Source organism: Lolium rigidum, chromosome 2, assembly GCF_022539505.1.
Source record: "Lolium rigidum isolate FL_2022 chromosome 2, APGP_CSIRO_Lrig_0.1, whole genome shotgun sequence".
Taxonomy (NCBI): Eukaryota; Viridiplantae; Streptophyta; class Magnoliopsida; order Poales; family Poaceae; genus Lolium; species Lolium rigidum.
The window spans coordinates 264,294,087-264,307,664 of NC_061509.1; the positions used below are offsets into that span (position 1 = coordinate 264,294,087).

Here is a 13,578-nt window from a genome sequence, read left to right on the forward strand (position 1 = left end):
TAATAATATGAATGTAAAAAATGGATTACCAACTACTGTTTTTTTTTTGAATAGAAGGCCTTTCATATACTATAAATATGTACCCTCTTTGTTTTACAACTACTCATTGTTCAATTTAACAATTTGATATCTCTAGGCCATATATTTTACCTTACAACACTCATTGTGAATTAAACATTAGAATCCAAAGATGACCTTTCCCTTGATAATTTATGGGAATTTAATTAGAGTATATTCAACTGTGCTATAAATTATATGCATCATGCATGCAACAACTCTATGCCAATTTCCATAATCAATTCTGATCTACACACAATAAGACATATTCACTATGCGCTAATAAAATCATATCACAAGATTATGCAAAACTCACCTCTCGTTGTCGACCCGTGTTACTCTCTCCAACAATATTGTGTGTTGCTATGGTGCAACTTCTATTGTTACGTAGTATTGGAACTGTTCCAACTGGGCAATCGATGATAGGTAGTTCTACTTGTGACTCAGAATGTGGAAACAAAGATTTGATATCCAATTCAACAGGGAAAGAACTTGGTTGCATCTGTTTGGAAATACAATTGACCACGTTATAATCAAATATTCAACTGCACAAGAGAACCATAGATTAATTACTGAAAAGTGTATTTATGAAATGATTGTTTGTTTGACTTTAATTCATAATTTATTAAAATTTAAGAAGTTATAACTAAATATTTTGAAACTAGAAGGAAATGGAACAAGATAAATTATGGAAAAAATACCTTCAGAAAAGTAAAATCATACTACCTATGTTCCGATGAATAAGGCGCACGCGTGTTCCAAAACGAATTTTGACCAAATAAATTGAGTGGCAAAATCTTGATTATATTGTACGTAATTATCATTGTATTTGTATTAAAAATGATTTTCAAATGATGCTAATTGTATACCAACAATCTTTATATATCTAGAGTAATTCTTGGTGAAAGAGAAAACACAAAAAAAGAGGGCACCTTATTCATTGGAATGGAGGTAGTATTAATTCCCCTAATTACTACCTACCATTCATATATTTGAGAGAACGTATCATCCACTTATGCACCCAAACATGACTTGATATTAAATTAAGATAATCATGCATATAAATTGTATCTTTATGAAGTTAATTTACCTGGATTTCATGGTCTTTCAACAGTGGGTGGCTAAGAGACGGTTGTGCATTTACATCAATACAGTCATAGACATCTCCTCCTTTTATCTGGTTTGACGTCTCCTCAGCTTGTTAGCCACAGAAAAAACTGTTAAATATGCAAAATAAGATGCTTACTAGTTCATACCTGGATGGTTTTATTAACTTGTAGATATGGGAGTACACAACTATTATCTTGTCCGAGCTCTGTATTTCTTATAGTTTTTCCTTTGGTGACTAGAACAAGAAATGATAGGAGAAGGGCCACTCGAATAGCTAGCTTTTCCTTCATTGTGAAGAAACTATTTTTTTATTTCATAATGTTTATACCATCATATATATATGCACCAGAGCCTATCACGCATTAATGGTACAATTAATAAAAAGATTGCCTGAATATTTCATTTGTTGTATGTATATAAAAGTATTAATTACATAAGATATGCTCATCTTTCTCTTTAATTGTATAATATTAAAGGTGTTAATGTCATATACTCCCTCCATATCGGTTTAGTAGTCTTACGGGCAGCCCTAGGTTATCAATTTGACAAATTTAATACTCCCTCCGATTCATATTAATTGACTTCAATATGGATGTATCTAGAACTAGAATGTGTCTAGATACATCCATATTAGAGTCAATTAATATGAACCGGAGGGAGTATTAGATATATATTACGAAAATTATATCACTAGAAAGTTCAAATCTTATATTTTCCAATGGTTTATTTCTTATGTTGTATGGTTTATATTTTATTGGTTAAATTGCAGCCTAGGTACACGCGTAAGACCTATAAACTGATATGGAGGGAGTAAAATATTTTGTGCATTTGATGAGTGAGAAAATCTTCATAAGTACGCAGTTTGATACAAGAAGTGTCATTATAATCAATTTATTTGCTTCTGTTGTGCTATGGTGTTCCCATGTATTGCAACAGTTGCAATTTGTTGCAGTATGGGTGTACTGTTGGCACAAACTTCAGTTTTGTTGTTAGATTTCAGATATTTCGACGATTACATCAAATCGCAATTTTATGTGGATTTCGAGATAATGCAGAATATTTTTTGGGTCAGACAGATCCTCTTGCCATGGATTAAATTATGTTTTTTAAACTGGAATAAATATGTTGTGATAGCATATCACCACTGGAAACTTTTTTTTGCTTCAGATTTGCTCCACGATACTATCTATATTATCTATATCACAGTATATTAGCAGATCATACAATATCTGGTTGTATTATGCTATCGCGTCAAGTAAGAATCGTAGCAACATGCTTGTATAGCCATAAACCAAATTGCGGCAATATATACAAAAAAGAAAGGTGCTATATAGCATCTTTAAGTTCAATTTACTATGAGTAGTGGCTATATCATATTACCATGCTCTTTTTTTGAAACTTAAAACCACTCTATTACGCAAATAGCAGGCCGCCTCATTAAAACCGCTCTCTTAGGTACCCTGGAAGGAAAAGAGTGCATCTGAAACCTGCTGCCGCCAATTAAATAACAGTTACATCGTTTATGAGCATCGGACTAGGAGGCTCTACTAGCCAATTACAAGAATTTTTATCAGCAAAACAGACTTTCGCTATCTCGTGGGCTACCTCATTTGCTTCTCTTGGGCAGTGTCTATACTGAATTTTTTCTATGAATGAGGCCAAATCGACACAATCTACAAATATTGCTGATTCTTCGTCCCACCAAGCTTCATCACCATTGCACACATTTACAGTTTCCAGAGAATCAGATTCCATGATCACATTGTCGTCACCATAGCGGTTAGCCAGAGCTAGTCCCTCTCTCATCGCCAAAGCTTCAGCAGATGCCGACGAAGAAAGGTTGGGGTAATAAGTGCTTGAAGCCGCCATGAATTTACCGTGGACATCACGAATAACAGCCACAGTTGCTCCAGCTCGATCATCGCAATGAAAGGAAGCATCCACATTTACTTTGATCTGTCTAGCCTCAGGCTTCTCCCACCGATGAACCCCGCACGGTGGTTTTGCCGTTGCTTTCGCTGCATTGGAGACAATTGAAAGAATAGACATCTTGCATTGAAAGATCAGGGGCACCTCCTCACCATGCGTACGGCGACGACGGATCCACCAGAGGTACCAACACAAAGCCCCTACAAGTTCCTTAAAACCCATATTAGTAAACCCCGGAACAGATGAATTCGGGATTCAGGTCACGTATGAGATATTCGAGGATAGCCGAGCCAGACCGGTCAGACAACAAAGCTTCATCAATGCAATCAATGACGTCCAAAGAGATCCAAAGCTCTCGTGCTGTATGACATTGGAAGAGGAGATGAGCCATGTCCTCAGGTCCATGCATGCAGATCGGGCACTGTCCGGACGTACCAATATGACGGTTCACCAATATTGACTTAAGGGGGATAATACCATGTAAGGCCCGCCACATAAAGATCTTAATCTTACCAGGCAATTTTAATGACCATAATGCTTTCCAGACCGGGTTCAGAGCAGAATGTCCAGGGAGAGCAAGTTGATCCGCCCGAGCACCGAAGGCATGACGCCACTAAAGGTGGTATCCCGATCAGACCAAATACCGGCCATTTTTGTTATACTTCCAAGCAATAAAGTCATCAAAACCATGGTGATTCAATGGAATTTCCAGAATACGCGTGACATCAATGTCAAAGAATAGAGATTTATGAGCTCGATGTCCCAATATCCAGTCGCCGGATCAATCAAATCTGCAACTTTAGTATAAACCCCTCTCCCAATATTACCATGCTCTTAACTGCAACGGGTGCCAACAAATTTGATTCCGTTGCAGTATGGCCGGTTGCAACGATTTGGGACGGAAAACCGGAAGCAACCACCGCACTATCCTGTTCCAGTGGTAGTGGCTTTCACATTCTATATAATTATGTTTCATGATATACCCTTCCATTTGACTACTTCTGGCGCAATTTAATACAACTTCTTTTTCCCTAATATAAGATTGTGCATAAGCGCCATACACTGATATACAGAGGCCAACGAAAGATTGTTCGCTCTCTTCTTAGACAGGTTTGCCTTTCATTACCTATGGAGGCAGTTTATTTACCCATCGGCCACAAGCCTGCTTTTATCGTCTACATTTAGCGAGATCTCGGTGCAAAAGTTTGACTCTACCTGCCCCTATGCTGAATCAACAGACCTAGAGAACTCGTCCGAAAAAAAAGAAACCTAGAAAACTGCATGCAGGTTTAAGCTAATCCTTCTGACACTAATTAGCACGATCAAGCAGTTCCCGCAAGAGACGTACGTGCATGGAAATCCACCACTGTATAGAAATGTTGACCTCCTAAGCTTTATCTCTGTTCACTCCACGAGCGCAAGCTCGCTGTCAGCTGCTGGTTGCGGGGCAGCATCAGGGATCGTACGGTATTCCTTCTCTGTGATGAACCTCACTTGGTCATGCTCACCGGTCGGATCTACTCTTTCTCTTGGAGGAAAACCCCGCTCTCGTGCGATCAGCCACTGGTCGATGACGCCGCATTTGATGGCGTGCTTCGCCGCCCTGTGCAGGTAGACCTTGTCTGTCGCCAGGTGTGGGTTGATCGACAGCATGTTCATCAGGGCTGCAAAAAACAACATAGAAGAACACACGAAAATTTTAGCTGAACTTCGCACAAAGATTGATATGTGAGCTAGTCGCATATTCAGCAAAAGTAATCAGAGAAAATATGCCACATGTGGTACCTGCAACAATGGCATCGCCCGACTGTGACATGTCACTGGTGAAAGGAGTGATCGGTGCATCTTCTGTCCCACGGACCCACCCATTGTGTTTCTCCGTGTAATAGTGTATCTTCGAGGTCCCGTTGGTCACAAAGAGGACCTTGAGATTATCATGCCACAGCTTCGTGACAACTTCCGGGCTGTAATGTGTGAACTCATCTTTCGTGTCGGAGTGCCCACACGGTTTAATACCGCAGAGGAACTCAAACTCCTGTTTCGTGACTTCGATGATATCAGCAGCTTCCCATGCTTCCTTGATGAGTGATTTTGTGTCCTTGCTGGATGCCCACAGTGGGAGTGGAAGATTGAGATCAAAGAATATTGTCCCACCGAATTTCTTGGAGACCTCAATTGCTTTTAACAACGATGACCGTGTAGACGGCTCTAGCAAAGCTGACGAGTTGTGGTAAAACATCTTAGCCTGCATTAACAACCATAGGAAGGTCATATCTCTTTTAGAACATATAATGCATCTATCCACTTCAAAAAATAATTTAATTACTTCATTTATCTAATTTCAGAGTGGATATTATGCACAGACCTTTAGCCTTTGAAAGTTTGAACTAGTTGCTGCCTATATATTCTTGATATGCTCTTTTTATTTTGGGGCAACAACAATTAGGTCCTCAGCCGTAGCGATGATGCTATCCTACAGGTTTTTAGTACGGAGCAACCATCAGCACTTCACTGTTATATAGTTTTTTATGCAATTCTGGTCTTCATCAACGCAGAAAACAACTTATAGTGCCAAATATTTATGTGCCTCCTGTCTAAAAACAGATTACATACAAAGTCTTTCCTAACCTGAATTTCTCCTACATACTAAGATTTAGAACATCAATCAGCAAGACTTGTTTAATTACTTTTAAGATCATTAACTAAGCATCAATCAGTAAGTAACATATTAACTAATAACAAGCATGTAGAATATGGTGTCACGGGACTTCATTTTGATGGGCTTTGCCTTACCTCTTTTAGAACCTCTGGGTTGATATCCGATTGCAGAAAACAATCCTCTGCACATGGTTTAACACAATTTGTGATCAAGTTACCTCTGCCCGTCACCTTCATCAAGGACATGGCAGTTGGCGCTGAGGAATCCATACAAACTGCTCGAGTTTGAACTCCGTTGACATTTAAGTGATACAACATACTTTGACCATACTCATCATCACCTAATTTTCCCATGAACACAACCCGACCGCCAAGAGCCGCTAGAGCAAGGGCAACATTGGATGATGACCCACCAGGTGCCCTCACAAATTCATCTGGAGACCAAAACATATCCCCCATTCTACTATGAATTTCACGATCCACCAACCTGCTAGCAGGTCTTCCAGAAGGAATAAATGCATATTTAGCTGCTCCAAAGCAGCAGACAAGAGGCATTAACTTGTCAACCTCTCCAATATCTTGTGATAGCAATGACTTAACTTTACTTTCAAGATCAATGACTGAACTGACATCTTTTATTTCATTAGAGGGCATTAGATCTTTCATCTGATCTTCTCCTTCATCGTCACTCAATTGTTCAGCCACCTTAACTTTTCTTCTGCCCCTCTTCTTTGGTTCTTTTGCCTTGTCCTTCTCTTCCACGGTGCTTGCAGTGGTAGCAGCTGCAACATAGGAGAAAAGTTGAATTGCTAAGAGATTTAGAGATGTGATCTAGCAAAATCATAAGATCCATTGACCAATACACAATAAGAGTACTCTTGAATGCAAAAAAATATGCACATTACCTTTCTTGCGGCCTCTCTTTTTTACTGTCTTAGTCTCTTCAGGGGATGCATCTTCAGTGCCCTTCTGGCCTTTCTGTGTTTCCCCTTCTGATGTATCTATGGTGGCTTTCTTTCTTCCACGTTTCGCAGCTTTTTTCTTGGTCTTTGAGATATCAACTTCACTTTGTTCATCGCTTGAGCTTTCTTCTACATCTTGAGGACTCTTCTTTGACACAAAACTCACATTTCGGTTGAGTAACCTCATTTTAGTCTTGGTCATATTCATTCCCAAAATGGCAGACTTATAATGTAATTGACCCCTGTGATGAGTGACCAAATTAGACAAGTCCATGGTTAAAGAGATTTAGTACTCATTGGTTAAAATGGAAAAAAAATTACTTGCAAGGCATAAATCTAACATCGTCACAAGGACATGACTGAGCATGACTTTACTTTTCAGATTAGACCAATGCTTGGTGGATGACACACAACAGTATTGGATAATTTGTACATGGTTTTTTTTTCTAAGATTAATGAGCTGACCATGAAAATGAAGAAAATCTAATCCAAAACAACAAACAAGTTCGCAGTAATCCCAGGATCCCACTGAAGCACCATATTATATATCCAAGATATGCTTTCGAAATCAAGCATCAAAGCAAAGCTTTTCTTGGATTGTTCCTGAGCTTCGAAATAACTTTCTCTTATCCATCAATGCATCGGCACAAAGCTTTTGCATTTTCGTGAAAATAAAAAAATGAAGAACTCATATTTCCCTGATCGAGTATGCTGCTGAGGAAACCTGCCAGGGAAGAGGGAGAAAGTGAGAAATTACCTGATGCAGTAGTAAGGCAGGGAGCACGCGAATTGAGGAGGGAGAAGAAGAGACGCCATGGATGAATAACTCTCTATTTGAGCAAAGAATCCTCACTGCACCAAAAACCCCCATGGATGGAAACTATTAAATAAACAATAATAAGATATATTTTCTGTATGGAACTCATCAATAAAACTATTTGAAATGTATCGGTTGTAGTTTACTTGACCAAAAAAAGAACTGCAGTACCCACATAATATAAGGGAGATGTTATAAGGCATAATATAAGTGTGATGTTAGAAGGCACAAGAAAAGTTTTAACTGAGGACAAACAGGAACCATCATTAAATAAAGCGACAAACTAGCATATCTCCAGTCTTCATGCTTCATTATATTACAGACACAAATGTTGTGATTCATATAGTGCACACATTATAGTACTGGCACAGAAGATGAGGATGAAACACAGATATTGCACTAGCTGAATCAAAATTTAAAGCTCACTACTCTATAATTTGCTACTCCAATATACACTAGTGAACTGGAAGCTGGAACGGAGCTTCAAGTAGCTACTCCAATATAATGTTCGATACCAAAAATATCTTTCTCATCTGCCTTCTATTTTGTGCAGTTACATGAGAAAGCAAACCTAACGACCGCTTCGGCATGGTCCAGCTACACAAAGTTAGAAACAGAAGCAACAGGAAGCAAAACAGTGCTGAAAGTAAACAAGGGAAATAATTGTGTGGCAATGCCAAGGTATGTACCCCCAAAAAAATCAACTAATCAGTAGTACATCAGTGCACGCCCTGTACATGATACATGAATGTTAGAGCGAAGGGAACAAAATCAAGAACACGTAGTGCCACTGCCAGTTGTGCTGCATCTACATCACCCCAGGCCCAGATTAAAATGCAGAATGCACGGCATTGGCGCTTCCTTTTTGTTGGATTGATTGCTGCTGCAACGAAAATGGAATTAACCTGGAAAAAGGGGAGAACGGATTGGACGAGACCTTGTTCTTGTTCTAGGATTGAATTAGAGGAGAGCCAGAGCAGCGCCGCGGCAGAGAGGGTGGGGCGCTGCACATGGGGAGAGGAATATGCGAGAGGAGCGAGACCAGGAAGAAGATAATGCGCTGCGCTGATGGGCTTACCAACGCCGTCGTCGCCGAGGTCTCTCCCGCGCCGCCGCCACGCGCTGCCTCTCGTCGCCGTTGGTGTCTGTCTCCGCCGCTTATGCTCTGTCTCGGCGTAGAAGAATCCTCACTGCGCTGGAAAACCTCAGAGGGACGACGAATTGGTGCTGAAAATTACGTGCCTGCTCTCGGCCTGAGGATAAGGTCTGGAGCCGTAAAACAAAGCGGGAAGCGTATTCATGTAATACGCCTACTCCATGGAAAATAGTAAACAGGCTAATCGGCTTTTTCTCAGCCAACTCTACATGGTGTCGACGACCCTAGCTCAAGCAAGCTAAGAGCATGTCTAACAGGTCCCGTATATTTTTGCTCCTTAAAACACGAGTAAAGGGTCCTGTATTCACTTTTCGCCGGCCGAAAACTCGGACGAGCTAGCAGAGCCCGTATCCCTAAACTGTAAAAGAGCATATTCTAGGAATATGCTAAATAATTTTTTTTCTTTTTCCCCTTCTTCCTCCTCTCCTTCTTCCTCCTCCAGCCCCACTGCCCCTGCCCCTCCCCGCCCGGCCGGCCGCCGCCCCTGCCCGCCGCCGCCGCCCATGCCAGCGCGCACGCCCGCCACGGCCCCGTCGCCCCCGCCCGCCACGGCCTCCGCCGACCACCGGCCGTGGGCCGGCCGCCCCGCCCGCCACGGCCCCGTCTCCACCGCCCACCACGACACCCGCCCGCCACCGGCCGTGGGCCGGCCGTCCCCGCCCGCCACAGCCTTGGCCACGGCGGCCTCCGCCCGCCACTACATTGGCCACGACCGCCCTCGCCTGCCACGACCGCCCTCGCTTGCCACGGCCGCCCTCGCCCGCCACGGCCGCCCCCGCCCGCCCCCGCCCGCGAGAAGACCTGCAGGCACTGCAGCGCGGCAGCCACGGACGCTCGGCGGCGCGGCGGAGGTGGTCGCTGTTGGAGATATGCCCAAGAGGCAATAATAAAAGTGGTTATTATATATCTTTATGTTTATGATAAATGTTTATATACCATGCTATAATTGTATTAACCGAAACAATGATACATGTGTGATATGTAAACAACAAAGAGTCCCTAGTATGCCTCTTAACTAGCTTGTTGATTAATGGATGATTAGTTTCATAATCATGAACATTGGATGTTATTAATAACAAGGTTATATCATTGTATGAATGATGTAATGGACACACCCAATTAAGCGTAGCATAAGATCTCGTCATTAAGTTATTCGCTATAAGCTTTCGATACATAGTTACCTAGTCCTTATGACCATGAGATCATGTAAATCACTTATACCGGAAAGGTACTTTGATTACACCAAACGCCACTCTGCGTAAATGGGTGGTTATAAAGGTGGGATTAAGTATCCGGAAAGTATGAGTTGAGGCATATGGATCAACGAGTGGGATTTGTCCATCCCGATGACGGATAGATATACTATGGGCCCTCTCGGTGGAATGTCGTCTAATGTCTTGCAAGCATATGAATAAGTTCATAAGAGACCACATACCACGAGTACGAGTAAAGAGTACTTGTCGGGAGACGAGGTTGAACAAGGTATAGAGTGATACCGATGATCAAACCTCGGACAAGTAAAATATCGCGTGACAAAGGGAATTGGTATCGTATGTGAATGGTTCATTCGATCACTAAAGTCATCGTTGAATATGTGGGAGCTATTATGGATCTCCGGATCCCGCTATTAGTTATTGGTCGGAGTGAGTACTCAACCATGTCCGCATAGTTCGCGAACCGTAGGGTGACACACTTAAAGTTGGATGTTGAAATGGTAGAACTTGAATATGGAATGGAGTTCGAATATTTGTTCGGAGTCCCGGATGAGATCCCGGACATCACGAGGAGTTCCGGAATGGTCCGGAGAATAAGATTCATATATAGGATGTCATTTTATGTGATTTAAAATGATGCGGAAGGTTCTATGGAAGGTTCTAGAAAAGTCCGGAAGAAACCACCAAGGAAGGTGGAGTCCCTCCGGGACTCCACCTCCATGGCCGGCCAACCCTAGAGGGGGAGGAGTCCCAAGTGGACTCCCCCAAAGGGGGCCGGCCACCCCCTCCATGGAAGGTGGAACTCCCACCTCTAGTGGGAGTCCTAGCTTGGGTAGGTTTCCCTATCATATGGAAGGTTTTGGGTTCGGGTCTTATTCGGAGACTTGTAGTCCAACCCTTGGGGCTTCCACCTATATAATGAGGGACAAGGGGAGGGGGCCGGCCACCTCAAGACCACCACCTGGCCGCACCCCCCAAGTTTCCGGCCACCCCCTCCCAAACCCTAGCCGCCCCCCTCTCCTCCATAGCTCCCGCGTGCTTTAGCGAAGCTCCGCCGGAGTTCTCCACCGCCACCGACACCACGCCGTCGTCGTCGTCGGATTCAAGAGGAGCTACTACTTCGCTGCCCGCCTGGAACGGGAGGTGGACGTCGTCTTCATCAACAACCGAACGTGTGACCGAGTACGGAGGTGCTGCCCGTTCGTGGCGCCGGTGATCAAGATCTTCTACGCGCTTTTGCAAGCGGCAAGTGAACGTCCCCCGCAGCAACAAGAGCCTCATCTTGTAGGCTTTGGAATCTCTTCAAGGGTGAGACTCGATAAACCCCTCGTTGCTACCGTCTTCTAGATTGCATCTTGGCTTGGATTGCGTGTTCGCGGTAGGAAATTTTTTGTTTTCTATGCAACGAATCCCTACAGTGGTATCAGAGCCGTGTCTATGCATAGATGGTTGCACGAGTAGAACACAATAGTTTTGTGGGCGTTGATGCTCTTGTTATCTTTAGTTGAGTACTTTGCATCTTTATGGCATAGTGGGATGAAGCGGCTCGGACTAACTTTACATGACCGCGTTCATGAGACTTGTTCCTCGTTCGACATGCAACTTGTATTGCATAAGAGGCTTTGCGGGTGTCTGTCTCTCCTACTATAGTAAAGATTCAATTTACTCTTCTATTGACAACATTAGTATCAACGTTGTGGTTCATGTTCGTAGGTAGATTAGATCTCTCTCGAAAACCCTAAACCACGTAAAATATGCAAACCAAATTAGAGACGTCTAACTTGTTTTTGCGGGGTTTGGTGATGTGATATGGCCATAATGTGATGATGAATATGTATGAGATGATCATTATTGTATTGTGGCAACCGGCGGGAGCCTTATGGTTGTCTTTAAATTTCATGTTGAGTAGTATTTCAAAGTAGTTGTAATAGTTGCTACATGGAGGACAATCATGAAGACGGCGCCATTGACCTTGACGCTACACCGACGATGATGGAGATCATGCCCGAAGATGATGGAGATCATGTCCGTGCTTTGGAGATGAAGATCAAAGGCGCAAAGACAAAAGGGCCATATCATATCACATATGAACTGCATGTGATGTTAATCCTTTTATGCATCTTATTTTGCTTAGATCACGACGGTAGCATTATAAGATGATCCCTCACTAAAATCTCAAGATAATAAAGTGTTCATCCTTAGTAGCACCGTTGCCAAGACTTGTCGTTTCGAAGCATCTCGTGATGATCGGGTGTGATAGAATCAACAAGTGCATACAACGGGTGCAAGCCAGTTTTTGCACATGCGGATACTAAGGTGGCCTTGACGAGCCTAGCATGTACAGACATGGTCTCGGAACACTTGATACCGAAAGGTAGAGCATGAATCATATGATTGATATGATGAACACTTTGAGTGTTCGCCATTGAAATTACACCTTGTCTCGTGATGATCGGATTTAGGTGTGGTGGATTTGGTTCGTGTGATCACTAAGACAATGCGAGGGATATTGTTTTGAGTGGGAGTTCACCTAGATTTTTAATTATGTTGAATTAAAATTTGAACTAAATTTGTCATAAACTTAGTCTAAACTATTGCAAATATATGTTGTAGAGATGGCGTCCCCAATCAATTTTAACCGGTTCCTAGAGAAAGAAAAGCTTAAGAGCAACGGTAGCAACTTCACCGACTGGTTCCGTCATGTGAGGATCTTCCTCTCCGGCGGAAATCCGCAATATGTGCTTGATGCACCGCTAGGTGACCCTCTGCGAAGCTGAAACCGATGAAGTAAAAGCTGTTTACGAGACTCGGAAAACTCGGTACTCTCAAGTTCAGTGTGCCATCCTGTGCAGTCTGGAATCCGATCTTCAAAAACGTTTTGAGCACCATGATACTTCTCCGACGTATCGATAATTTCTTATGTTCTATGCCATATTATTGATGATACCTACATGTTTTATGCACACTTTATGTCATATTCGTGCATTTTCTGGAACTAACCTATTAACAAGATGCCGAAGTGCCAGTTGTTGTTTTCTGTTGTTTTTGGTTTCGAAATCCTAGTAACGAAATATTCTCGGAATCGGACGAAATCAAGACCCGGGGTCCTATTTTTCCCGGAGCCTTCCAGAACACTCGAGAGCCGCCGGAGGGAAGCCACAGGGGCCCCACACCACCTGCAGCACGGCCGGAGGGGGGCCGCGCCGCCCTATGGTGTGGGCCCCCGAGGCCCCTCCGAGGCTGCCCTTCCGCCTATTTAAAGCCTCCGTCGAGTAAACCACGATACGAAGAACCACGATACGGAAAACCTTCCGGAGCCGCCGCCATCGCGAAGCCAAGATCCGGGGACGGGAGTCTCTGTTCCGGCACGCCCACCGGGCGGGAAGTGCCCCGGAAGGCTCCTCCATCGACACCACCACCATCTCCATCACGCTGTCTTGTCTCCCATGAGGAGGAGTAGTTCTCCATCGAGGCTCGGGGCATGTACCGGTAACTATGTGGTTCATCTCTCTCCTATGTGCTTCAATACAATAATCTCATGAGCTGCCTTACATGATTGAGATTCATATGATGATGCTTGTAATCTAGATGTCGTTATGCTAGTCAAGTGAATTTTACTTATGTGATCTCCAGGAGACTCCTTGTCCCACGTGTGTAAAGGTGACGAGTGTGTGC

At 43.1% G+C, this 13,578-nt stretch overlaps 1 protein-coding gene across 1 annotated transcript; it reads right to left on the reverse strand.

The window, feature by feature from the left end:
* Positions 1 to 4,351: 4,351 nt before the first annotated feature.
* Positions 4,352 to 8,797, reverse strand: LOC124693372 (fructokinase-like 2, chloroplastic). The gene is made up of 6 exons (XM_047226852.1): positions 8,612 to 8,797; positions 7,474 to 7,568; positions 6,660 to 6,958; positions 5,890 to 6,536; positions 4,882 to 5,341; positions 4,352 to 4,760 (listed from the first exon to the last, which is right to left on the reverse strand). The coding sequence occupies exons 2-6, from the start codon at positions 7,530 to 7,532 to the stop codon at positions 4,501 to 4,503; spliced, it is 1,725 nt and encodes a 574-aa protein (XP_047082808.1). The 5' UTR covers positions 7,533 to 7,568; positions 8,612 to 8,797; the 3' UTR covers positions 4,352 to 4,500.
* Positions 8,798 to 13,578: the final 4,781 nt, after the last annotated feature.